This window comes from Astyanax mexicanus, chromosome 12, assembly GCF_023375975.1.
Source record: "Astyanax mexicanus isolate ESR-SI-001 chromosome 12, AstMex3_surface, whole genome shotgun sequence".
Classification (NCBI taxonomy): domain Eukaryota; kingdom Metazoa; phylum Chordata; class Actinopteri; order Characiformes; family Acestrorhamphidae; genus Astyanax; species Astyanax mexicanus.
The window spans coordinates 5,623,672-5,651,472 of NC_064419.1; the positions used below are offsets into that span (position 1 = coordinate 5,623,672).

The following is a 27,801-nucleotide window of genomic DNA, read 5'->3' on the forward strand; positions in this document are numbered from 1 at the left end:
CTGATTGGCTAACAGCACTGCAAGGCAGTGAGACAAACAACAGTTAGAAAATTTTTTAGAATAATTTCATAACATTTTTACACTAATAACAGTTGTTGCTATGTCATATGTTATTTTACAAAAGGTATAATGCCCTGCTTAGGCCAGTTCCGCCACTGACCTAGTCTTAGAACCTCTGTAAAACTGTAAAAATTCACCGGAGATCCTATGCAAACCTATAGTTACTTACACAAAGCGGTGGGCAGTTCAGGTCCAGAAAGTACACATTTTTGGGCTTTTCCTGATCGACTTTTCTTTTACTAGCTACTGCAGACAATGGAGGTTGAGGAATAGTTTCATGTGCATCACGCATATACAACTCAGAGAGACCTACTGTATTTCACAAAGAACGAGAAAAAGTGGAATTTAGCGGAAGAAGACCTTTAAGATAGAGGAGTAAAACTACTCAGTATTTAGTTAAGAAGCAGTGGAACTTTGTTCCCTGAAATGATGGAGCTCTATAAGATAATGTGCATGGGGTGAGTTGTGGAGAAGAGACAGTTATTCTAACAAAAGCAAAGTTAAATCAATTTAGTTGAATTAATTTGACTGATTGTTTTCTGAACTCTTTGTTTTCTTTTCCTCTAATGCAGAAGTTCCAGGATATTGAAGAAGCCCACCTACGGCAGATGAAGCAGCTGATCAAAGGCTACTCGCATTCCATTGAGGACACACACGTACAAGTGGGACAGGTAAGACCCCTCAAACTCGCTCCAGTGACTGCATCACTCTACAGGTGCGAAGATGCAGGCTGACCTGAAAAAAGCTGCTTTTTTTAAGTATGTATGTTTGTGTACATACATACATATGTCTGTGTGTTTCAAGTAAATGGTGTGAAAGACAACAGCAGCAGTAAAACTGTCTTTTAATGCTTTTAAACCCGGTAACCAGTTCACCAGTTGTCATTTACTGGAGTTCTTTAGGTAGATATGTGGGCTTCAGACTCCCGTAATTCACATCATTCAGTCTCTCTCACAGGATAAAGCCTTAAAATTTAAATACTGATGTCCCATGACTTTCGGCATGACTAAAATACAGCAAAACGCACTGGATGCCCTGCGATGTGATTATTGTGCATATACTGAAAGCATATTTTGTGCATAAATTTCTAAACATTCAGACAGTTTTATTCATATATTGTTTGGCCTGTAAGACTGAGAACTTCCTCCTTTTTTAACCTATGTTATGATACAATTATTATGATAAATATTTACATTGCATTGCATTTAACGGATGCGTTTATCCAAAGCGACCTAAAAATAATGAAGTACATTAGTAATAAAGAACATAGAATAAAAACAAAGCATAGTTTTTAGGCTTGGTAGGGCTGCTGCACTTGCGCAGGTCTCCACATCGACTCTGGGCTTCCATAACATCCTGCTGACCCTCCTCCTCTCGCAGCATTAGCTGCAAGCTGATTGGCTCTTTTTGTTATAAGTCTAGATCAGTGGTTGATCTCCTTATTAATACATTAATACAAATGTCCACAGAAATATCTCTCTTGGAGTTGATTGCTGTGAGACAGGCCAGATTTGGTACTACATTCAATTTTCAATTGTTGTTTTCAATTTGTATTACACAAATTAAGCCACAAATGATCATTCTCTATCATTTGGTGTAGGATTTAGAAAATATTGGCTTTAACTGAGCTGTATCTGTCTCTCTCTCTCTCTCTCTCTCTCTCTCTCTCTCTCTCTCTCTCTCTCTTTCTCTCTCTGTATCTCTCTCTCCTTCTTATCCCAGGTTCATGAGGAGTTTAAGCAGAACGTGGAGAACATTGGTATTGGGAGCCTAATCCAGAAGTTCACAGAGCAGAAGGGCACAGGCAAAGACAGGCCAGGTACTGTAGCCCACAAACAGTGGAACATCCTCCACTGCATCATTTCCATGTTATTATTATTGTCCTTTAAAGCTTCTTCCATATATCAAATCAGTTCTATAAAGAAGAACTGTGTAAAACTCAGCCAAGGTGAGACAAGCAGCTGTAAAAATGCTGTTTAAGAAATGTAGACATCATTATAAGTTTATAGGCTTTGTGAAAAAAACTGTAATATAATATGCACTAGCACAGGGGTGTCCAAACTACGGCCCGCGGGCCATTTGCGACCCGTTTCCTTTTTTGGAGCGGCCCGCGAGGCATTTTAGAAATAGAATGAAAGTTGGCCCGCTGTTAAGCAGGTTTTTTTCTTAATGTGAGATTCAAAGTTTGAACGCTAGAAACTGTGTCAGAAACTGGCCAAAGAGTCTAAAAGCGGAGAGAGTGCACATTTCTAGCGCAGAAAAACAGGCCAAAGAGTCTAAAAGCGGAGAGGGGGCGCATTTCTAGCACAGAAAAACAGGCCAAAGAGTCTAAAAGCAGAGAGGGGGCGCATTTCTAGCGCAGAAAAACGGGCCAAAGAGTCTAAAAGCAGAGAGGGGGCGCATTTCTAGCACAGAAAAACAGGCCAAAGAGTCTAAAAGCAGAGAGGGTGCGCATTTCTAGCACAGAAAAACAGGCCAAAGAGTCTAAAAGCAGAGAGGGTGCACATTTCTAGCGCAGAAAAACAGGCCAAAGAGTCTAAAAGCAGAGAGGGTGCGCATTTCTAGCTCAGAAAAACAGGCCAAAGAGTCTAAAAGCGGAGAGGGGGCGCATTTCTAGCGCAGAAAAACAGGACAAAGAGTCTAAAAGCGGAGAGGGGGCGCATTTCTAGCGCAGAAAAACAGGCCAAAGAGTCTAAAAGCGGAGAGGGTGCGCATTTCTAGCTCAGAAAAACAGGCCAAAGAGTCTAAAAGCGGAGAGGGGGCACATTTCTAGCGCAGAAAAACGGAGCAAAGAGTCTAAAAGTTGCCGTAATTAAGGAGTTTTATATTAAGAGACATCATGAAATGAAACATCAATTTGAAAAATCTTAGTTTACACAACACTGTCAAAGATAAAGATAGTTAGTCAAGTAAAATGGTGTGTAAATGAAAGTAATCAGGAAAAAGTATTATTTAAAGTGGTATATTTCATTATTTGTTTTATTACAGAGTCTGTGGCCCATGACTTCAAATATATTTCTCCTTCTGGCCCCAACAAAAAAGTTTGGACACCCCTGCTCTAGCATATTGCTCACAACCATGTTACTGAAGGGTCCCCGAGGAACACTGACTGAAGAACCCATTAAAATAAAATGTTATTCAGGGTTATCTCGGGATGAGATGTGACATTTGTGTATTTATCAGCTGTGGATTTACCGTAAATGGAGAGGCTCACACTATCCGTAGTTAATAATAAAGGATGCATACGCATAAAAACAGGCCTGAAATTTTACACGAATACTGTGATTTATAAAAAAAATACTTGCAGTAATTTTATTATTCTTTTTTTAAACCACAGTCCCTGTGGGATTTGAGGAGTACCTATCTTCTCAGTTGCCGGACAACAACAAGAAAAGTCGCGCCAAAGCCTTCAGGATACCTGGCCTGGGCAAGAGGGACAAAGAACCAGACTCCACGTAAGTTCTGAACACAAAAACACACACACACACACACACACACACACAGATCTGCCATAACATTCTTCTTTGGAGCACAGGCCGGATTTGTGTATGTTGTGTATGCAAGTTTAACCTAACCAGAGTAACCAATGTAATTGTTAGTGTGTGTGTGTTTGTGTTTGTGTGTGTTAATAATGTGTTATGAATGATATCATGTTGTTTTTGTAGGGATTCTGCACTGACTGACGCCCCGGTAAGTCCAAACACCACCAATGTCTGCTCTATACACCCCCCACCAACCACACACACACACACACACACACACACACACACACAGTTGTTTTTTATTCAGTTTTGGAACGTGGGAATCACAAGGTATCTTTTGATACGTTACTATCACGATACATTGCCTATGATAATGATGATTTCACCATGCTGTAATTCTACGATACTTTTAAGCACTTTTTTTGTTTGTTTATTTACTGTTTGTTTATTGTTCAGACTATAAGGCACACCAGATTAAAAGGTGCATTATAAGTGAACGTCTGTTCTGGTCTTTTTTTTTTTTCTTTTTTTTTTTTACATAATGCGCATCGGATTTTAAGGCGCATTACGCATCAAAACTGTAATTCTTATATAAACGAGTGCTGGATGTTAATCTACACAGATTTCTCTCCTGAAAATCAGTATTTTGGGTGAGTAAAGCGCTTTTGTTTATTGACAGTAACCTTACATTTCCAGTAATCAATTTTTGGTCAAAGGGCGAGCGCTAGCTGTGGTTAGCAAGTGCTTAGCCAGCTGAGGTTAGCAGTGATTATCGCTAGTAAATGCCTACAGCGCTACACTGAGTAACCCTGAGTAATTCGGTAACCCAGGGCGCTATCAGCTAGTGGTTTGTCCCACGTAGCTTGTTTTAGCACAGTAAACTCAACGCAGACTACAGTCAAATATACTTACCTTTGAACAGTAAAAGGGCTAATGCTGCGGTTAGCAGTTAATGCTAATACTGCTGGAGAAACTTCACTGAAACTCCTGTACAACGCTGCACTTCAGTGTAGTGACTTTAATGCTCCTTAATACCTGACTGGTAGAATTTACAGGATTATAGGGTGTACTGATGATTTTGGGGAAAATCTAAAGGGTTTTATGTGTGCCTTACAGTCTAAAAAAATTAATCAGAACTCTATAAACTCTATAAACTTCCCTGACTCCTCATCAACATCCATGTCATCATTCCAGTGACAAACAGAAAGTGTGTGTGTGTGTGTGTGTGAATGAAGTGACGCAGTGTGTTGTGTCAGGTTTCTCCAGGCTATATTTAAGTCTTCCCACAGGGTTAAGAGCTGCTGACTGTCGGAGGCTTCTTCTTTAACACACACGTGTCATTAACAGACATCAGGGTTATAGCAAACACACACCCGTACTCATACACATACACACACACACACACACACACACTAGGTTGCGATCCCTCAGACCCTAGCACCACCATCCCACAGTCTCTCCCGCCTGATTCCCCCGCTGTTTGTTTCGGTCTCAGCCTTAGCAACAGTGTGTTTCCCTGCCTGCAGACCTATAAACTCATCCTCCGTTTCTCAGCGTGTGAGGAAGAGGAGGAAACCATAAACTCAGCTTTAACCCCGAAATTAAACCCTAATTTAACCCTAAATTTACTTCAGCTGTATATTTAACCCCAGCGTTACACTTACTGTAGCTTTTAACCCAGCTTTACTTTAACCTTAGATTTAACCAGAACATTTAACCCCAGCTTTTAACCCAGTATTAAATTTACTGTAGCTTTTAACCCTTGTGTGGTGTTCATATTTTTGTTACTCGTTTACTTTGTTGCTTGTATTTAATTCAGCAAAATTAAGCAATTTTACATTAAAATGCTTTAAACATGCTTGCCTCACCTCAATTGCAAGCAATATAAACAGCTTACATGGTTAATATTTTCCCTTTACCTTTCTTATGTTACATTTCTTTAAAAAGTGCTACTCTTTTTTTTTATTAGTTTTTTAAAAAAATGTAAAAGAAAATGAATTAAACTCAAGATATGAGTAGAAAATTAGTTTAGTTTCAAATTTACAAATGAAGCAATGTTTATTAGCCCTTGGCCAAACATACTGTATGTAATATAAATGTGTAGGGGGGGGGGCTTTGACCCCAGCACCGCTTTGACCCCAGCTTTACTTTAACTACTGCTTTACTTTAAACCCCAGCTTTTACTCCAACTTTACAGGAAACTGTAAACCCAGCTTTAACCCCTAAATTTAACCCTAAATTTACTTCAACTGTAGGTTCAACCCCAGCATTAAACTTGCTGTTGCTTTTAACACAGCTTTTTAACCCAGCTTAAACCTTCAATTTCACACCAACTATAGCTTTTAAACTTTTTTAAACTTACTACAGCTTTAAGCCCAGTTTTATTTTAACCTTCGTTTTAACACAAGCGTTTAACCTAGCAATAAACTTACTGTAGCTTTTAACCCAGCTTGACTTTAGCCTTAGATTTAACCAGAGCATTTAACCCCAGCTTTTAACCCAGTATTAAATTTACTGTAGCTTTTGACCCAGCTTGACTTTAAACCCCAGATTTTACCTCAACTTTTAACTATCCCCAGATTTAAACCCTTACATTTAACCCTAAATTGCTTTTTGTTTTCATTCTATCTGTTTATTCAATCTTTACTCCAGCTTCACCCTCCATCTTCAACCTCATATAAACCCAATTGTAATCCCAACAATTGGGTTTTTTTGTTTTTAAATCCCCAAAGTTAACTCCCAGATTTGACTCCAATCTTTACTTGATTCCCAAATTTAACCCTCAATTTTAACCCAGGCTTTAACTAAAGCTTTTAGCTCAGCTTTACTGTATTACCAGCTTTAACCCCACCTTTTAACCCTTTATAATATCACTTTCTGATGTTTTTTGTTTTGTTTCTGATTTTAGAATTCTCCTCTGGAGGTGGACGATGAGGGGTTTGTCATCCGAGCGGCTGTTAATCAAAATGATATCCTTCAAATTACACAACTCTGTGTATTTGTGTGTGTGTGTGTGTGTGTGTGTGTGTGTGTGTGTGTGTGTGTGTAACTGGTCTGTATCTGTGTATGATCTTTAACTGCTGTGTGATGGTTACGCTGTGTGGAGGAGAAGGAGAATAATTTTTATTCCAGTGATTCGGATTTTGATGACGAGGAGCCGAAGAAGTTCCACATTCAGATCCGGCCAGTGGCCAGCAGCACCCGCAGCAACTCAGCAGCCAATGAGCTGGAGCTGAAGGCCACCGTCGGGGCACTGACCCTGCCCCCTAATCGAGGGGCAAGAGAAGGGGCGGGGGTAAATATGAGCATCACCTGATTATTAATGTATATGTAATGTAATGTCCTGTATCTGTCTCTCTATCTGTCTGTGGGTTCTTTCACACCCACATACCTTGTTTGGTCTGGACTTTCAGACTTTTCAGTTTCAGGTCCAAACCAAAGTTCAAAAGTTGTTTGTACGACCAAAGGAGGTGTTCTCTGCTGAACCGTGATCCGGTTTATCTGCAGTGTGAAATAGGGGTGTGCCATATCGTAGCGTATGCGATAATATCGGCACCATTTTTGAATATTGTGAAGGATATTTTACCTGAAAGCAAAGCAACTCGCCGAACTTAACATAACATAACTATCGTTCTTCAAACCAATTAATATGAAGAGACTCCGCCCACATAGCTGAAGACGACAGGATGTAGTGAAGTCCTTTAGTCTGCTTTCTTAACTGCAGTGCGAAACCGAAACTAAACGAATCAAATACACAATAAAATATACAATGTAACAAAGACGCAACCCTTGGTGCGGACTCTGGTTCAGACTTTCTGTATATTTCTGTATATATGTCTGTCTTTCTCTCTGCCATTATCTACGTACTTGTCTGTCTGTCTGTCTGTCTGTCTGTCTCTGACTGTCTGCTTATGTCCATCTTTCTCTCTTTATATGTCTGGGTGTCTATCTTTCTGTCTTTTATCAACTATGAAATTTGAATGATGGGGGAAAATGGGAAATTCATGTTTTTGACACTTCCCTCTTCTTCTCTATAGGTGTCGGTCAAGAGGCATCTTTCCAGTAAGTTTCCAGTAACTGTGTGTTTGTGTTTGTGTGTGTGTGTGTGTGTGTGTGTGTGTGTGTGTATCTGTGTTCGTTCTTTCATCTCTCCTTTCATTTCCTCTCATTTCAGGGAATTCCAGTACAGCAGGTCGTTCTGAAGGGGAGGGGGATGGCGCCCCCCATAGGGGTAAGCAAGCATTCTTGTCTGTACAGTGTTCATACAACGTTTTAGCCAACTAGGGGTGAGGGATGGGCTTGGATATGGATATGGATTTCTGCAGCTCCTCCAGAGTGACCATGGGCCTCTAGGCTGCTTCTCTGACCAGTGCTCTCCTCTTTGCTCGATCTGTCAGTTTGGGTGGATCATGGCCATGTCTTGGTAGGTTTGCAGTGAAGTAGAATACTTTTTCCGTTCTCTAACAAACCACTGAGGTCGATACAGAACAGCTGTGTTCATACTGAGACTTAATTCACACACAGCTGCAGGACTCTTTTAACTTATTTAGAGGCTTCTGAAGGCAGTTGACTGCACTGGATTTTATTTAGGGGGTTCAGAGTAATACTTTTGCACGTCGTACTTTTCAGATTTGTATTATTTAATGAAAATGTTAAAAACAATGCATCATTTTCATTTCAGTGAAACTGAAACACCTGTCATATTAATGTGGGAGGTTTCATGGCTAAATTGGAGCAGCCTGGTGGCCAATCTTCATTAATTGCTCATTATTGCACCAGTAAGAGCAGTAAGAGTGTGAAGGTTCAATTAGCAGGGTAAGAGCACAGTTCTGCTCTAAATATTGCAATGCACACAACATTATGAGTGACAAACCAGAGCTCAAAAGAGGACAAATTGTTGGTGCACGTCTTGCTGGCGCATCTGTGACCAAGACAGCATATATTTGTGATGCATCAAGAGACACGGTATCCAGGGTAATGTCAGCATACCACCAACAAGAAATAACCACATCCAACAGGATTAACTGTGGACGCTGTAAGAGGAAGCTGTCTGAAAGGTATGTTCGGGTGCTAACCCGGATTGTATCCAAAAAACATAAAACCACGGCTGATCAAATCACGGCAGAATTCAATGTGCAGCTCAACTCTCCTGTTTCCACCAGAACTGTCCATCGAGACAATAAATTATTGTGGTCTAAAACCAGGTGTTTCAGTTTCATTGTTCAACCCCTGTATGTGCTACTTTGTGTTGGTCTATCACTTAAAATCTCAACAAAATGTCACTGTAACTAATGTAGCCTTGAACAGGTTAAAGACCTACTCTGACAATAAGCTCACACCATCCATCGGTAGCTATCAATAGCTGACTGAAGCAATTACTGCAGATGATAACGAGTGTATGGCTGTGAGTCATACAGAGCTCCCTCTGGAACGCTGTTCTGGGATCAGCGGAATGGCTGATTGCAGTAATTATGGTGTCGGATCAGGGTCTATTTTTGCACGGTGGCATTTGATGAGAATAATAAATGTGGAGGGCAGTGTGAGTGTGTGTGAGTGTGTGTGTGTGTGTGTGTGTGTGTGGTCTCTGTATATGATGTAATTCTGAGTGCCTCAGTGATTGTGTAAGCCTCTGCATTGCTGCTGATGCTTGTGATAATGTGTGTGTGTACTGTGTGTGTGTGTGTGTGTGTACTGTGTGTGTGTGTGGTGATGTAATATAAAGGTTTGGGTACCACTTTAAAATAAGACTACCTTTATAAAGGGTTAATAAATGGTTTACAATTAGTTTATTAATGGTTACTAATTAGGTTGTAAATGCCTTAAAAATCGTTAATAATCAGTTATGTGGCTGTGGTTTCACTATTTGGCAAACAGCAGGTCTACATACATTTGTGCGTATGTGTTATAACTGATTATTAATGTTATTTAAGGCATTTACAACCTAATTAGTAACCATTAATAAGCGAAACCATTTATAAACCCTTTATAAAGGTAGTCTTATTTTAAAGTGGTACCAAGGTTTGTAAAAATGATATATTTATGTTCTATTGAGTTATGGAAGTTATGAGTAGTATTGTGCATTTCTCTTTAATTTGTCTTTTCTATCTGTATTTTTTTATTGGCAATAATTGTGTGTTGTGATGTGTGTGTGTGTGTGTGTGTGTGTGTGTGTGTGTGTGTGTGTGTGTGTTTGTGCTGTAGACGGGGAGCAGGAGGGTCTGCGCAGATCCACCTCCAGCCCAGATCACAGCAGGTACGCAGAGAAACACGAGGAGAAAACATTAGGAGACGAATAGTTGTACATTTACCTAAAAGCAAAATATTGCAGTAAATGGATCAGCTCTGAATGTGATGTAATGCAGTAATGGAACAGCCATACAGATGAGGTAGAACAGAAATGAAGTAATGGAACCGCCCAAAGACCAGGTAATGCAGTAAAAGAACAGCCCTAAAGATGAGGGAGTACAGAAATTGAAGAGTCCTAAATGAGACATAATGGAGTAAAGGAACAGCCCAAAGAACAGATAATGCAGTAAAAGAACAGCCCTAAATATGATGTAGGAAAGCAATGAAACAGCCCTAAATATAAGAGACTGAAGTAAAGGAACAGCCCAAAGACCAGATAATGCAGTAAAAGAGCAGCCCTAAAGATGAGGTACTAAAGTAATGGAACAGCCCTGAAGATGTGGTGATGCAGTAATGGAATGGCTCTAAAAACCAAATATTGCAGTAAATAGATCAGCTCTGAATGTGATGTAATGCAGTAATGGAACAGCCATACAGATGAGGTAGAACAGAAATTGAGTAATGGAACAGCCCAAAGACCAGATATTGCAGTAAAAGAACAGCTCTAAAGATGAGGTAGTACAGAAATGGAAGAGCCCTAAATGAGACATAATGGAGTAAAGGAACAGTCCAGAGAACAGATAATGCAGTAAAAGAACAGCCTTAAAGATGATGTAGTAAAGCAGGGTTACAGCCCTAAATATAAGATACTGGAGTAATGGAACAGCCCAAAGACCAGATATTGCAGTAAAAGAACAGCTCTAAAGATGAGGTAGTACAGAAATTGAAGAGTCCTAAATGAGACCTAATGGAGTAAAGGAACAGTCCAGAGAACAGATAATGCAGTAAAAGAACAGCCTTAAAGATGATGTAGTAAAGCAGTGGAACAGCCCTAAATGTGAGATACTGGAGTAATGGAACAGCCCAAAGAACAGATAATGCAGTAAAATAACAGCACTAAAGATGATGTAGTAAAGCAGTGGAACAGACCTAAATATAAGAGACTGGAGTAATGGAACAGCCCAAAGACCAGATAATACAGTAAAAGAACAGCTCTAAAGATGAGGTAGTACAGAAATTTAACAGCCCTAAATGTGAGATCCTGGAGTAAAGGAACAGTCCAAAGACCAGATAATGCAGTAAAAGAACAGCTCTAAAGATGAGGCAGTACAGAAATTGAACAGCCCTAAATGTGACAAAGAAGTAAAGGAACAGTTAATGCAGATAATGCAGTAAAAGAACAGCTCTAAAAATGAGGCAGTACAGAAATTGAACAGCCCTAAATGTGAGATCCTGGAGTAAAGGAACAGTCCAAAGACCAGATAATGCAGTAAAAGAACAGCCCTAAAGACGAGGTAGTAAAGCAGTGGAACAGCCCTAAATATAAGAGACTGGAGTAAAGGAACAGCCCTAAAGATGAGGTAGTACAGAAATTAAAGATCCCTAAATTTGAGACAATACAGTAATGGAACAGCACTAAAGATGAGATAATACTGTAATTGAACATACCAAATGACAAGACAATACACTCATGGAACAGCCCTGCACATTCAAGGAACAGCTGTAAAAACAAGATAATAATGTAATGAAACAGCCCTAAAAACAGAATAATAATGGAACAGTCCTAAAGATAAGACTGTACCCTCATTGAACAACCCTGCATGGTGACGGAACAGCCATAAAGTGGTTATTTAGAAGCCCTAAAGACATTATATATTAGATATATATTAACAGCCCTAAAAAAATAATACAATAATGGAACATCTTGTAAGACAAGATAATACAGTAACGGAACAGCCCCATTTTTTTCTCTAAATTAAACTGTTAAGTTGATGTTTAAAGTGGTGATTAAAGACAGTGGCTGTCGGTGTGAATGTATTGTAAATGTATTACATTCTGATAAAACCAGTAAAGATGTATTTGTTGTTGTGTTTCTCAGGCTGAGCTCCACAGCCTCTGGTTCAGACTCGCTGTTCGGTCCTCCACTGGAATCAGCCTTCAAATCCCACAGCTTTGCAGGACGTGAGCAGCTCCAGAGCGCCTTCCCTTCTTCTGAATGTAAACCTTTATCTCATTATCCCACTCGATAGATAGAATACACACACACACACACACACACACACACACACACACACTCTCACACACACACACATCTTTAGTGAACACAGAATTAAACCATTAAACTGCTACAGTAAATGCTGTAAGTAATAGCTCGGCTATGGCCAAAGTGGGCATTACCGGCCCCCTGAAACGTAATTAATATGCCTTCTGAGAGGAGCTGGGCTGCGCGTTATTTCATGAATTATGGATTTATAGTTCGGTGATGGATTGTGTTGTCAGGCTTTATTATTAGTTCTGGTTCTGGTGAATGACTTAAGCAAATTACTGGACCTCGTGTCATGTCACATGGAAGATAAAGAGAATGCTGCACTGGCCTGTGGGATATATATATATATATATATATTATATATGTGTGTGTGTTTTACTGTTCACACAAACTATTCTATCCATATGATCATCATATGATCAATACCACCCACTGCACTCTGGGTGGTAATGCCTTTTATAACATATTCCTAGTATACATGTGACACTGTAGATTAAGGAATGTTTAATCTTTTTGCACAACTTTGTAAATATAATGTTCCATGCATTGCAGTTTGCCCCCACCTTTTCGCACTTGTAAATCCATATGTAAATTCACTACTTTTTATGATATCACCAACAAAAAAAAAAAAAAACAATTGCAGTGTATGACCTGTATGACCTGGGAAGTGATAGGATGTTTACACAAATTATCAAAAAATAAAATAATAATCATACGTTTATAGACAATAAAACATGTTATCTTTTGGTAAACATTCCATTCCATGAAAAAAAAAAACATTTTCCCTGCTTTTTTTTCATTGAAAAAGGTTTGATGTAGGTTTTAAACGCTTAAAAATTTCCCAAAATGTCCGGTGCCTGTTTGGCTTTAAAAGAAAATGTTTTTTTTATTTTTTATTTTTTTTTATAGTTTTGAATTGTAGTTTTGTTTACTTAGGCGCTTCCCCCTGCTTCTCAATTAGAAGGGAAACATGGCAGCACCCTTGTTCCTTACTAGTGTCACATAAAATGTGCCTTATAATCCAGTGTGCCCTTTATGTATAAAAATATACCAGAAAATGGACGCTCATTGATAGGGCACCTTTTAATATGGTGCGCCTAATAGTCCGTAAAATGATGTAATCAGAACAGATGTCATTTATATCAATCTTAAATGCAAGTCATAGAGGAAATTGATCATGTATAAATTAATTAGTTCTTATTTTTGGTACTTAAAACGCATATCGTCGCTGTCCAATAAAAAACATTTTCTCCATTTTTGTCGATTTTTAGTTTACTACATAATTTAAACAGACAAACTGTCCCTTACACTGTGCCAAAATTTCTTGATGAACGGACCAATAGAAACTCTTCAAAATGACCTCAAATAAACTCTTTTTGCATTGACTTCTATTGAAAGTTTACAAGGTTTTTTCTCTCTCCTGTAAAGTTGCTCTTTTGGAGATAAGTCTTTTTCATTGGACAGTCTGTAAATTCCTGTAGATAATTTAATTCTAGTCACATTTTTTATATATATATATTTTTTCTCTGACTTCCTGACAGACGCTGCTTTCTCCTCTGATTCCTCTTCTCCCGAGAACGTGGAGGACTCTGGCTTGGACTCGCCATCCCATCAGCCCCTGGGAGCTTCTCCAGAACCCACCGGCTGGGCGGCCTGGCCTGCAGCCCCTCAGCCTAAAGACTCTATGAGCTTAGGACGACCTTCTGACCCCTTCCTCGCTGCGTTCCGCGACCCTTCACCTGGACGTTCCCCGCTACCGCTGGAGAACCCCGCTAGCACCCCCGCGTTCACGTTTCCCGCGTTTTCCCGCAGCCTGGCGGCTCCAGAACTGGAATCCAGTGTATGGAGCTGTAAACACATTCCACCCGAGGACCCTTTTCTAGCTGCGTTTGAGCGCTCGTCGTCCCAGGACACCCGAACCCCCCCTGAAACTGCCTGGGCCCCCCCGCCCCCCAGGTCATCACGGGACAGCCGCACTGATCCGTTCACGAAACCCTTAAACGACACGAAAAGTCTTCCTCCTCCTTCATCATCATCCTCCTCACGCAAAGACAGAGAGCGAAAAAGAGACCACAGCGTCCCTCCCCCAGACTCCTCCTCCTCCGACGACCCCTTCGCCATCACCATGATCGGCAGCCCCACCCACCAGTCCGCCCTGGCGGCCGCTCAGGTGGCCACAGGACCCACCCGGACCACGGTGGTCAGCCCTAAACCCGCCCCCACTCCCGCGCAGCCCAAGAAAGAGCTGGTGCACTGGAGCTCGCTCCACAACCCGTTCAGCGAAGGGGTTCCGACCGGCGGCGTCTCTGCAGGAACTGTACAGGAAACCAGCAGGAAACAGAGCCGGAGCTGCGATGAGCCGCGGAGGAACGGACCCCCGCTCACCAGACACTCCGGACCCCAGGAGGACCTCTGCTTCTCCACCGACAAAGACCAGAACTGCCTCGACATCAACACACACACTGGTACAGTAGATCAACACCTAAAGATCATGATCAAATCATGTTCAATTCAATGTATTTATCTTCCCTTTCTTAGCTTTAACAACCTGAGTTTTCCCTTCCACCTTAAGTTCCACCTTAAATGTGGCAGCTCGACCAGTTGATCCCAATCAAGCCGTATTTTTTTATCAACTAACATATGGAATAGTTCTATTTTTCTCTCACTCTGTGTTAAACAAGACGTGTCTAATTTTTACTACGTTTCTATCTATAAGTCATGTTCAGCAAGTTTTCTGTTCCACCTTAACTGCAGTGGGAGTAACATTTAAAGTACGAGAAAATCAATCAAAACTATTTTTAATAATACATTTAAAGCCTTTTTTCAAGGTCTATTCTGATGCTAATGTTGCATGGAAGTGTTTTTCATCAAATTACATTAGCAACAAGTTCTATTTTTCTCTCACTCAGTGTTACTAGAGCCTGCTATAATAGTTTAACAAGATGTGTCTAATTTTTACTACATTTCTATCTCACTCCTGTTTAGCAAGTTTTACTTTCTACCTTAAGTTCCACCTTAAATGTCGCAGATCGACCAACATTTTCAAATCAAGCCATAGTTTTTCATCAACTAACTCGTTAGAGACAAGTTCTATTTTTCTCTCACTCAGTGTTACTAGAGCCTGCTAGAGTAGTTAAACAAGGACTAATTTTTAGTACATTTCTATCTCACACATGTTTAGCAAGTTTTGCCTTCTACCTTAAGTTCCACCTTAAATGCGGAAGCTCCAACACATGTAAAGTCAAACTCTGCCTCTTTTCAAACTCCTGCTGATGCAGCATTTTGAAAAGAGGCAGAGTCTGACTTAGGGGTGGGCAATATTATATCGTATACAATATATCGTGACACAGAAATATCGTGATATTAAAAATCCATATCGTGATAATAGAGATGTTCTGTCTTAAAAGTAGTCTGTTATTTACTGTGAATACTTTAAGTGTATTTATTGTATAATTGTTTTAGTTTGCAGTTTATATGCATTCACTAAAATACTCTGCAAAATTTTTTGCTGCATTATATTATTTTATGCTATATTATTTATTTTGCCATATTATGATTATTCTGTTATACTCTTATACTATTTTCCTGAAATACAATAGTTATTTTTCTGTTTTCCTATATCGCCAAGTATATCGTTAGCGCAAAAATACTCTGAAATATCGTGATATTATTTTAGAGCCATATCGCCCACCCCTAGTCTGACTTCACATGTGTCGGAGGAGGCATATACCCTCCTTGTGTTGTGGGATCACTAGGCATGGGGGGGATATACGGACAGCTGAGTAGCTGATGAATGGGTGAGACAATTAACCTAGCTAAATTGGGAGAAAAGAAAAACAAAATGATGAAAAAAAAAAAAAAAAAACTAACAACACACCTGAGTAATCAGAAACACCTGTAAAGCAAAAATCCCAAATAAGTCCCAAATAATGTGTTGCCATGGCAATGTATAAAAAAGGTGCTGTCATTTTAGCATGGTGATAATAGGCTTAAATTTCTCTCTCTCTCTCTCTCTCTCTCTCTCTCTCTCTCTTTTTCTCCAGCCTCTCAGCGTAGTTTTCGGCAGGACAGTTCCGAGCTGCTGGTTCTGGCTCCTCCTCAGCCGACCCGCTCCAAGCGTTCTTCAGCCAGGCTGAGCGGCTGTGAACGGGTAAACAACCCAGCAGCCTCATTACGCTCGCAGCTCCACGCCTACAGGCCTTTCAGCTCATTAAACCCCCCCCGTTTTACTGTCTGTTAAATTTACCACAGAGCTGCTTTTATTAGAGGAGTTCTCTGTTTGTAACGTCAGAAAGATAAATAGCTAAATTGCTCTGTTTTGATTGGAGCAGTGGTTACTGTAGATACAGAATAATTTTAGCCTTTTATTAAAGATCCAAACTGCAGTAAATGAAGGCAGAGCACACTGTTGAGAAATGTGGAGAGTTTTTGTATGCTAAGGGAGTCACATGACCCGGTTTAAAACGGCACAAACACAATTTACTAGAGATCTGCAGTGGATACAGTGTGCTCATCTCCTACACAGGAGACAATTATCTGTATTACGTTTACATTCACTATCTCTGTCGGAACTGTGTTCTGATTGGCTGTGCTACTGTAGATTAACTTGAGCGTTGGAGAATTATTAAGATGTTTGTCTAGTCTCTTTCTTATTATTGAATCAGGAACACTGACCTTAACTGAGGCAAGTTATGTTGATCTGGCTATTTTGTGACCTTCTGGATGAGTTGTCCATGCCCTTTTGGAGTGATTTCCGTGGGCCAGGCACTCCTGAGAAGGTTCACCACTGTTCCCTCATTTCTTTATTTGTGAATAACAGCTCTAAAGCCTTAGAAGTGACTGTGACCTTTTCCAGATTGTCTGATAGATTTTTATCTGTTGTTGAATTTCTTCAGATTGGGGCATAATGTGTTGATTTTTAAGATTTTTTAGCTGCTTCCTCTTATCGGACAGGTTCTATTTAGGGGATTTTCTTAATTATACATGTCTGGTTGTGGTTAGTAAAATTAAACTGTAAAATGAAGTTAATCAAATTTAATTCATGGGGTCTATGATGAAAAAAAAAGCAAAATTCTGTAAAAAAACAAACAAAACAAAAAAAAAACGATACTTTTTGTAGTCATTATATAGTCACCACAATCCTTTCCTCCTCTTCTTACCTTTTACCTCTGACCCTCAGTCCAGGTCCCTGTGCTCGTCTCCTCTGCCTGAGCCCAGCCCTCCCCCATCCTCCTCCTCCTCCTCCAGCCCCAGTGATTGGGGGGGCCAGACCCGCGCCCCGAGTCCTGCACGAGGTGGGCACTGACGCACCCTGACCACCAGCATGACCTCTGCCCTCTTAATTTTCCTTTATCATTTTAATTATGTCCTATTTTACACTGTATTTATTTATTTATTTATTTATTTATAATATTTCTATTCATTATATATTGGCAAAAGTATCCATTCACCCACCCAAGTCATTGAAATTTTAATTTTGCTTTTATTCATTATGTGGGTCTATGGATAAACTTGACATTAATAACTACTGCAGTTACACTTCCATAACTCTGCTTTGGTGCTTCAGATCAGATTTTGTTTGCTACTTATTTATATACAGCTATTTTGCTATTTATAGGTAAAAAGAACGTTGTTTTATTCTATAAACTACAGACAACATTTCTCCCAAATTCCAAATAATCATTGTCATTTAGAGCATTTATTTGTAAAAAATATAAATGGCTGAAATAACAAAAAAGATGCAGAGCTTTCAGACCTCAAATAATGCAAAGAAAACAAGTTTAAAGAGTTCAGAAATCAATATTTGGTGGAATAACCCTGGTTTTGATCAGTTTTCATGCACCTCTGCATGTTCTCCTCCACTAGTCTTACACACTGCTTTTGGATAACTTTATGCTGCTTTACTCCTGGAGCAAAAATTCAAGCAGTTCAGTTTGGTGGTTTGATGGCTTGTGATCATCCATCTTCCTCTTGATTATATTCCAGAGGTTTTCAATTTGGTCTCTTATTTTTTCCATGTGTCCCTGTGTCCGTGTGTCCGGTGTGCAGGTTTGTCCAGAGGGCCGAGTCCGATCTCTCTCAGCACTCAGGAGGCGTGGCCTGTTGCTGCAGCGATTACTGAGTACATCAACGCTTACTTTAAAGGTGGAGAACATAACCGGTGAGTCCTCAGCTCCACCCTGAGAGTCCCTCCATCTGTACTGTTAATCACTGCAGCTGTATGTGATATCGATCTGTCTGTCTGTCTGTCTGTCTGTCTTTCTGTCTTTCTCCTAAGGTTTCTTTATATGTTTGTTTATCCTTTTATCAGTCTGCCTGTCTGGTTTTCTATCTTTCAATTTATGTCTGTCTATTTTTTTAATTTTCTGTCTGTCTCTCTGGCTGTCTGTCTGTCTCTCTGGCTGTCTGTCAGTGTATAAGTTTATCCGTATATGTTTATTCTATCTGTAAAGTTCTGTCAGTCTATTTCTGTCTGTCTCTCTGTTTCTGTCAGTGTATAAAATTATCCTTTTGTCTGTCTTTGTCTGTTTTAATCCTGTTATCAGTCCGCCTGTCTGTTATTCTATCTGTAAAGTTCTGTCTCTCTGTCTGTCTGTCTCTCTGTTTCTGATAGTGTATAAGTTTATCCTTTTGTCTGTCTTTGTCTGTTATCGGTCTGCATGTCTGTTATTCAAGCTTTCAATTTATGTCAGTCTATTTTCATCTGTCTGTCTGCCTGTCTTCCTGCTTTTTCTTTTTCCTGTCAGTCTGTCTCTATGTCTCCATTTCTATTGGCACAGTAATTCTATGTATATGTCTGTCTTTCTATCGTCCTCTTTAGTGTCTGTGTATGTTTATTTATAATTTTTTCAGTCTGTCTATCTATTAATTAATTAATCAATTAATTTAATTTGTATATATGTGTGTGTGTGTTTGTTTCAGCTGTCTGGTGAAGATCACTGGTGACCTCACCATGTCATTTCCTGCTGGAATCACGCGGATATTCACGGCCAACCCCAACGCCCCAGTGCTCAGCTTCCGATTGGTCAACATTTCTCGAGTGGATCACTTCTTACCCAATCAGAAGCTGCTCTTCAGGTACACTTACTTCAAAATTTCAGATTTTTTTTTATTTATTTCTGAGTGTGGTTAAAGCAACAGTCAGTACTGAATAAGAGGTAGTGTGTGAAAATGCTTTGAAAATGCACATTCTGAAGTTGCATTGTTTTACTCAATATAAAAACTCTAAAAATATAAAAAGTCTTTCGGTTTCATCATATATCTCTGTCAGCAAAGAATGAGCCTGTTTTGCATCTGTCTTCTGGGCTCTAAACTGCCTCCATCATCTTTAAAACTCACTGCTAGTATTTACTCTTAATTTACTCTGATTTTATTCATAAAGATTTTTAGACAGATGCCAAAGATTGCTTCCATCGCTTAAGCAAATTATTTGCGTGCTGTTGTGTTCAATACCTGGCAAACCAGAGTGTGGAAATGGGACTTAGGGGAAAAGCAGTGGGCTGTTTTGCAGGCTAAAACTCGACAAATTACACAAATTACTGTGATGTAACCAGTGTTAATTTAGTTGACAATAAATCATTTTTGTCATAGTTTTCATCAACAAACTTTTTTTTTTTCAACACAAAAATTACTATTACTAGTAAACGGTTGAGATTTACACCCTTTACATTTTAGTCGACTAAATTGACCGTAGTTTTAGTCAACTACAGTATATTCTTGTGATATTTATTCAACTAAAGCTAGACTAAAACTAAAAACATAATTTCAGAGGACTAAATTATAACTAAAACTAAATCAAAATTTGTTGTCAAAATTAACACTGGATGTCACAACAAGAGCTATCAAGAGCTGACAGTTTTCCTTTTCCTTAATATCTGATATTTATAATACATCTTAAAATATGATCAAAATAATACTCATTATTTGTCCTTCTAAAGGGAAAAAACATGTAAAACCTCAATATGTACAAATAAAAAGCATGATTAGGAAATTTCTTGGTAAAAAATAAATAAATAAATAAATAAAATAAAATCAGAGGTGAGTCATAAGCAGTTCCCCAGTTCCACGTACTCATAAAAAGGAATCTGACTTTTCTGACTTCTGTATTTCTGCTCGAGTTCCTCCTTCTCTCTTTCTTTTTTTCTTTCTTTCTGGGAAGTTCTGAGTCATTGTTACTAAAATACAGCACTTTTACCGTAGTGTGGATTTTCAGATTTTAAGCTGCTGGTTCTTCTCTCTTCCTCTGTAGCGACCCCTCCCAGAACGACCCGGACTCCAGAGACTTCTGGTTCAACATGCAGGCCTTGACCTTTCACCTCCAGAGAGAGGCGGAGCTTAACCCACAGGCGTCCTACTACAACGTGGGCTTGCTGAAGTATCAGGTCATTACTCATATAATCTATTGCAGCTTAATTTAATTCTAAGCTAGATGATTAGTTATTGGTTAAAAAATGAATGTGGCTGAATTGGATTTGCAGCACCACCTACAGTTTAAGTTTGGTATTACAGATTTTTTTTTTTTTGATCACATTTCTTCTTTTTAAAATCACAATGGCTCCCTATTTACTATTTAGGGCACTGTAGAGTATGTGTAGACTATATGTGTCCGAATCATAAAGTGGAATTGGAACGTTTTTTTTTTTTTTTTTTTTGAGGGCTTTATAAAAATCCCACAATGCACCAGGATTTATAGTAAACATCGCTGCTTACTACGCAAAGCTAAATGTGTCCAAGAATGAATGGCGAGTCTCACTATTAAACAACAGACAGCCGAACAAATAGAGCGGACAGCGAGCCATCAGGGTTGCCAGATTGTTACATAAAACCAATTCATTGGTTAAATCATGTTTAAAATCTGCCAAAGTGCTGAGAAAACCACCCAGACAGCTGATGTTCAACAGCACATCAACAGTATACCAATATTGGTTTATTCTAACATGATCATGGAGCTTCTGCATGTTTAGTTCTGCTCTGTGAAAATAATTATGAATATTTTAAATAAATTAAATATAAAGTTAATAAATTCTCGTCCCCCTGACCGTGCCCTCTGCCCTCTGCCCACAGGTGTCGTCTCAGGACCCCGCCCGCGCTCCTCTGCTGCTCTCGGCCGAGTGCCAGCGCAGCGGGACGGTCACCCGCGTGTCCCTCGACTACCACTGTTGCCCGGCAACCGCCCCCGCCACCCAGCTCACCGCCGTGCAGGTGCTGCTGCCTCTGGACCACACAGCCACTGACCTGCAGTGCCAACCCCCAGCATCCTGGTGAGAGAGAGAGAGAGAGAGAGAGAGAGTGAGGGGGAGCGAAAAAGAGAGAGGAGTGAGAGAGAGGAGTGAGAGAGAGGAGTGAGAGAGAGGAGTGAGAGAGAGGAGTGAGAGAGAGGAGTGAGAGAGAGGAGTGAGAGAGAGGAGTGAGAGAGAGGAGTGAGAGAGAGGAGTGTCAGAGTGGGGAGGAGTCAAAGGGAATAAGCAAGCGAGAGAGAGAATGATCAAGGAGAGGATAGGAAAGAGAGAGAATGAGCTAGAGAGAGAGGAGAAGAAAGAGAGAATAAGCGAGAGAGAGGAGGAGAAGAAAGAGAAAATGAGATAGAATGGAGTTAAAAGAGACAGCTAGAGAGGGGCGAAAAAAAGAGAAGGAGAGAGAATGAGACAGGGAGAGCAAAAGAGAGAGAGAGAATAAGAGGAGAGGAAAGAGAATGCAAGAGAGAGAGGGGGGGGAGAGCAAACAAGAGAGGAGAGGAAAGAGAAGAAGCAAGAGAGAATTGTGGGGTTTAAGAGAGCAAGAGAGAGAGGAGAGAACAAGAGAGAAAAGGATGGGGTGAAAGAATGAAATGGGCAGAGCAAAAGAATGAGGGAGAATAAGAGAAGAGGGAGAGAGAGAACAAGAGAGAAAGACGTAACGAGAGTGAAGAAAGAGAAAGAAGGGGCGAAAGAGAGATAACAAGAGAGTGAGAAAGAGGGGGAGCGCAATAGAGTGACGACTGAATAAATGGACAAATTATATTCACAGCAGTGTGGAGAGGAGGAGTTACACAGAATAAGAAAGTAATTAAAGGGAAAGAAGAAGGGACAATGGAGACAAAGAGAAATAAAATAGGAAGTGAAGAAAAAGTATAAAGAAAGAGAAATACCAGGAAAGATAAAAGGGAAAAAAGGGAACAGATAAAGAGACAGGGGAAAAAGTGACAGAAAGAAAAGAGAGAGAGAGAGAGAGAGAGAGAGAGAAAGAGAGCGGTAAAGAGGGCAGAGAAACCCACATTAGTAGAAAAGGAGAAAAAAATAGAAAGCAAGAAAAAAGAGAGAAAGCCCGAAATCAAGATCAACATTGTTATTGAAACAGTCGTACTAATAACTGAACCTGAACTGAATGGAGAAAAAGAAAAAGATAAAGATAAGTTAGGGAGAGTTGAGTGAGATGTGCAGTGTGGCTGATTATTAATTATATTATTATTTATTAATTTTTTTTTATTAATTTGATTGTTTGATCTGTTTTCAGGAATGCTGAGGAGAGGAGACTACTCTGGAAACTGCCCAACCTCTCCCCGACCAATCACAGCAAAGGTTCCCCTTACAATTATAAACTCTCTTTTCTAATCTATTGTATTCTATTCTATTCTATTCTATTCTAGTCTATTCTGTGTTCTTCAGACCCTCAATAACGAGGCAGAAAGTTTTTTTATGAGGTAGAGTCACCTGGAATTCAGGCTTTCAGTTAACAGCTGTGCTGCTGAACTCATCAAGAGTTAATTACTTACATTTCTTGTCTCTTAATAAAGTGTTTGAGAGCATCAGTTAAAGTAAAGTAGTGAAGAGGTAGAGTTACAGGTATACAGTGAATAGTGAATATTTGAGTAATGTTCTAATCCAGATTATGAAAACTACTAGAACTAAGTAAAGAAAATAAAATGACTTAAATAAATGAAGGCCTTTCGATCCAAAACATTTTAGGAGCTGATGCAAAAGTATCCTCAAAGACCGTCAAAAATGTTATGATGAAACTGGCTCTCATCAGGACTGCCCCACGAAAAGAAAGAGCAAGAGCTATTGTTATTTTTCCGCACTATTAAGTCTATTTTCTAGTCTATTTTTATACATAAGGCTCATCGGATTATAAGGTGCATTATGCAACACTAGTAAGGAACAGGGGGGGTCACCTTCAAATATTTTCCTTCAAATTAATCAGTTCATTTTCGCCACTGGGTGGTGGTAGAGGGTGAGGTAACAAACTAACTAAGTTATGTAAAGCTAAGTTAAGTAAACAAAACTGTAATTCTTAAAAAAAATATATAAAAAATATATTTTAAAGTTAAACGAGCACTGGATGTTAATCTACACAGATTTCTCTCCTGAAAACTGTTTATTTGGGTGAGTAAAACACTTCTGTTTATTTAGTACAGTAAGCTTAGATGTCCAGATTTCCACTAAGGCTATGTGCGTTAGCATTAGCGGCTAAGATAGCAGGTAAATGCTGTCCAACAGTAATACAATGAGGAACCCTGAGTGTTCCGGTCCCCCAGGGAGATATCAGCTAGCGGTTGGTCTCACATAGCTTGTTTTAACACTGTTAACTTCCCATTTGAACAGCACAAGAGCAAGCGTTTAGCGTGGTTAGCAGCTAATGCTAATTCTGTTCCAGTCTTGGTGCTGGAGAAGCTTCACTGAAACTCCTGTATAACTCTGTACTTCAGTGGAGTGGCTTTACTGCTGCTTAATACCTGACTGTTAAATTCTTATTTAAGGCACATCTGATTATAAGTCGCAATGTCGATTTTTGGGGAAATTAAAGGATTTTAGGTTGCCTTTTAGTGCAAAAATGATCATTTTATCAGAGTTATCACAAGTTAAGAGTGTTTGTCACACTTGAGTGCATTTTTAAGTAATTTTTTGGAAGGAAATTCAACAATAGCAAAGCAGTGGGTGTCTAAAGCTTTTTGAAAAAAATGATTGAGCAGGTCATCTGATTATCTCAAGATCTCAAGAAGCCTACAAGTCTAATGTGGATGACATTTTTTTTTTTTAGAACGCTGCCTCTCAACCCCCCAGCACCCACTCAATGCTTTCCCTTGCTAATGCTGCCTTTTAGCGCCAGGCTTCCACACACCAACACTGCTCTATATATAGAGAACCGGAGAAGGTCACGCAGGAAGGTCACGCACAGCTGTTTGATTAGATTTTTATTGAATTTTATTTGGCTGAAAGTCTGTGGGCGGGAGCTTTAGAAGACCCAGAAGACTAGAGCGAAGTTAGAAGCCGGTGAGTCATTTATATTAAATATCAGAGATCAGTCATCTCAGCCGGCGCTCAGGAATTATTTCCATAGCTGTGACTCATGATCAACCAAAGTTAGTGAGAACACTGGATATTTATATTTATTAATCAGGTTTAAATCATTGCAGTCAAATGGTATTAATAATAATATAAATGTTTTTTTTTTTTTTTTTTACATTTATTTACTAAAGTAAATCCAGAATTAAGACAGACAGTCATTAAACTATTGCTAGGTGGCTGCTATGGTGTTGGTAGTTGGTTGCTAGCTAGGTCCTTTATATGATGCCATGTGGTTGCAGTGGTGTTTCAGATTGTTTCTATAGTATAGCAAAAAAAAAATATATATATATATATATAATATAATTTATAAATTACTATTTAAATAAATAAATGCTAAGAATATATCAATCAGTGTTTAGTACATCTATATAATATATGAGTTTTACATTTTGCACTGAATTACTGAAATAAAGTACAGTGGCTTGCAAAAGTATTAATACCCCTTCAATTTTGTTCACATTTTACAACCACACAAAATGTATTTCATCAAGATTTTAAGTGATAGAACAACACAAACCTGCACATACTTTTTAAGTGAAATTAAAATTATACATGTTTTTTTAAATGTTATTGAAATAAAATAATCAATCAATTGGTTAGTTGGTTAGAGTCTAGCTGTGTGTATTTTAGTCATTATATAAATCCACCTGGTTGCTTGGTAGTTGCTGTGGTTTCTGAGAAGGTTGCTAGGGTACCATCAAATGGTTGTTGTACAAACAGGCAATACATGTGTATTTGTATCATTGAGATATAAAAAGGGGGGGGAAGACTTTTGCACCTTATTCTTATTTAAAATAGTTATCAAAGTGTATTTTATTAAACATTTTGACCCAAGTGATTGGTAAGAATATAATATATATATATATATATATATATATATATATATATATATATAGTAACTGATTCACAGAAACAGACATTTTTACCAGGGGTGTCCGAACTTTTGCACTGCTTGTAGTTATGAGTACAGAACTGGGTCACTGGAGTGATCTCTCTCTCTCTTTCTCTCTCTCTCTCTCTCTCTTTTTCTCTCTCTCTCTCAGGCTCTGGCACGTTGTGTGCCAGTTGGCAGTGCCTGGAGGTTCCCCGCGGTCCCCCTCCGAGTCTGGCTGTGCAGTTTGTGGGTTCGGGGGCGTCTCTGTCGGGTATGGATGTGGAGCTGGTGGGCAGCCGGTACAGAATGTCTTTGGTGAAGAAGAGATTCGCCACAGGTGAGAGAGAGAGAGAGAGAGAGAGAGAGAGGGAGAGAAAGAAAGAAAGAGAGACACTGCATCTTTTTTTTTTTTTTTAGTAATTTTTTAGTTTTTTTTTGGTTTCTAGCCCGCTTTTCTCCTCAATATAGCTAGGCTGATTATCCCACTCACTCAGTTGCTCTGCTGTATACCCTTTATCACTAGTAATGATGATGATGATGATGATGATGATAATAATAGTACGAGGAGGGTGAAGACTAGGACATGCCTCCTCGGACACAGGTGAATTCAGCCACCACGTCTTTTCCACCTGCTGCTGATGCAGCATTACCGAGTAGCATCACTCATACTTCAGCTCACAGATGCAGCCTTGTGCTGATCAACATCACCCTAAGAGTGATTAGGGAGAAAGAGGATCATCTACCCACCCAGAGATAGAACAAGACCAATTGTGCTCTCAGGCTCCGGCAGCCGTGGGCGTGGTGGGGGGACGGGATTGGGTTGGGGGGTGTGAAAGTGGACATGACTACCCGGGGCCTGAGTAGGGAGAAGGGGCACACTGAAATTAAGAGTGTACAGGGCCCAGAATTTGCTGCTATGCCCCTGCCGGCAGCTGATGGCAAGCTGCATGACTTGGATTCGAACAAGTGATCTCCCAATCATAGTAGCAGCACTTTAGTGGGGCAGATTACGGCAGAAGTTGGCGTCAAACTTGGTGACGCAATGAATTTGCACAAAAAAAAAAATTATAATGCATTACTGATTAATGTATTGAATAAATGTTTTGACGCCAACCGCCCAAATTTAAATACTTTTAAAAGCATTTTTAAGAATCTGCCGCTACTGATGCATTTTTGTCTGCATGTGAAAATATGATTGTAAACATTATGTATCATGAAAAATGCATTTTAAATATAGTGATACTTTAATTTTAAGCAGTGTGTATTAAGATGATGTGTATTTCTGTCCTCACAGGGAAGTACATGGCTGGATGTTCACTGTGAGGGAGAGACCTGTGCTGGTGATCTGACCTGTAGGCACACAGTTTGCACTTTTTTCACACTTGGCCAGGTCCTGCCACAGGAGACGGGAGGGACAGCTGCAGAGACATGCAGGAGGGACCTGGACATTACCCATATTGCTTTGCTGTGAGGACTAGACACTGGACTTTATTGTACAGTACCTGTGCTGTCCATGCTGCTGAGAAGGACCAATATATATATATATAAATATATAGTACTGGATTATTAGACCCGGCCTGGTTTTAATCTTTCGCCGCTTCGCTGTAGGGACGGCTCACAGAACTCTGAGTGCTCTTTTATTTGTTTCTCCTGTTCGTTTGTTCGACGTTTGGCCGACTCTTGTCTGGAAACTGGATGTAAGATTTTTTTCTTCCTTATTTCTGTGGGAATTTTGTGAGTGATTCCAGTGGGAATGTGTAAACTTTAATAAGTAAGGATTCTGGAATGATGTTGCCATGAAGAAAAAAAGTGGTCTTGTTCATGTGACTATATAAGAAAGAAATGTAATTATTAAAGACTTTGTAATGACTGACGTGTTTGTGTTTTAATTTAAATTTCTCGCAATTTAGCTTTTCCCAGCTAGTGATGCCTCAACACAAGGAGGGTAAAGACTAGCACATGCCTCGTCTGATACATGTGAAGTCAGACTCCGCCTCTTTTTATAAAACAGCTGCTGTTGATGCAGCATTGCTGAGTATTTGGAGTAAAGCACAGTGACTCGGTTCTGATACATCAGCTCACAGATGCAGCCTTGTGCTGATCCACATCACCTTGTACCCACCCAGAGAAAGAGAGAGCAAGCCCAATTGTGCTCTCTCGGGGCTCTGGCAGCTGAAAGCTGCATGACCGGGATTCGAACCAGCAATCTCCTGATCATAGTGTCAGCGCTTTAGACCACTGGACCACTATAGTGCATAAACACCCACATCCCTCCCTAAAACACATTTTTCTAAAAGCCGTAATGACTATAATATTATATTATTAAAATGTTAATTTGAATAGAAATTTGGGATGCACTATGCAGTTCTGTCTGTTTCAGCTGCATATATGCTCATTAAAAAATGAATGTATTTTAGTATATTGTAAATATATTTTATATAATTTAAAGCTTAGTTAGGACATTTTGAGAGTTCATACTAGTTTACATACGTCTGCAACGTCACATGTGCAGGCATGATGGATCACAGTATAAACCAATAGGGTTTGGGAATGGTAGATGTTTATACTTCTCTACATCCAATCACAATCAGATTCACTTTATCTGGGTGGAGAGATATATCTGGATAGAAGCCAGAATAAAAACAAGCTGAAATAAAATAGAAGTAATTT

General features: G+C 39.5%; 1 protein-coding gene across 2 annotated transcripts in view; it reads left to right on the forward strand.

The window, feature by feature from the left end:
- fcho1 (FCH and mu domain containing endocytic adaptor 1) overlaps positions 1 to 27,001 on the forward strand; it is an 86,354-nt gene extending 59,353 nt beyond the window's left edge. For both annotated transcript variants that reach the window (XM_022670202.2, XM_022670203.2), the window contains exons 8-27: positions 633 to 731; positions 1,783 to 1,879; positions 3,398 to 3,515; positions 3,726 to 3,750; positions 6,451 to 6,511; positions 6,638 to 6,837; positions 7,580 to 7,604; positions 7,717 to 7,773; positions 9,744 to 9,795; positions 11,767 to 11,885; positions 13,476 to 14,399; positions 15,978 to 16,084; positions 17,114 to 17,228; positions 17,983 to 18,094; positions 18,856 to 19,011; positions 20,183 to 20,315; positions 20,998 to 21,194; positions 22,426 to 22,490; positions 25,301 to 25,468; positions 26,426 to 27,001. In XM_022670202.2, coding sequence (XP_022525923.2) covers positions 633 to 731; positions 1,783 to 1,879; positions 3,398 to 3,515; positions 3,726 to 3,750; positions 6,451 to 6,511; positions 6,638 to 6,837; positions 7,580 to 7,604; positions 7,717 to 7,773; positions 9,744 to 9,795; positions 11,767 to 11,885; positions 13,476 to 14,399; positions 15,978 to 16,084; positions 17,114 to 17,228; positions 17,983 to 18,094; positions 18,856 to 19,011; positions 20,183 to 20,315; positions 20,998 to 21,194; positions 22,426 to 22,490; positions 25,301 to 25,468; positions 26,426 to 26,454 — 2,859 coding nt within the window. In that variant the 3' untranslated portion in view covers positions 26,455 to 27,001. The remainder of the gene's footprint in view (positions 1 to 632; positions 732 to 1,782; positions 1,880 to 3,397; positions 3,516 to 3,725; positions 3,751 to 6,450; positions 6,512 to 6,637; positions 6,838 to 7,579; positions 7,605 to 7,716; positions 7,774 to 9,743; positions 9,796 to 11,766; positions 11,886 to 13,475; positions 14,400 to 15,977; positions 16,085 to 17,113; positions 17,229 to 17,982; positions 18,095 to 18,855; positions 19,012 to 20,182; positions 20,316 to 20,997; positions 21,195 to 22,425; positions 22,491 to 25,300; positions 25,469 to 26,425) is intronic.
- The last annotated feature ends 800 nt before the right edge of the window (positions 27,002 to 27,801 follow it).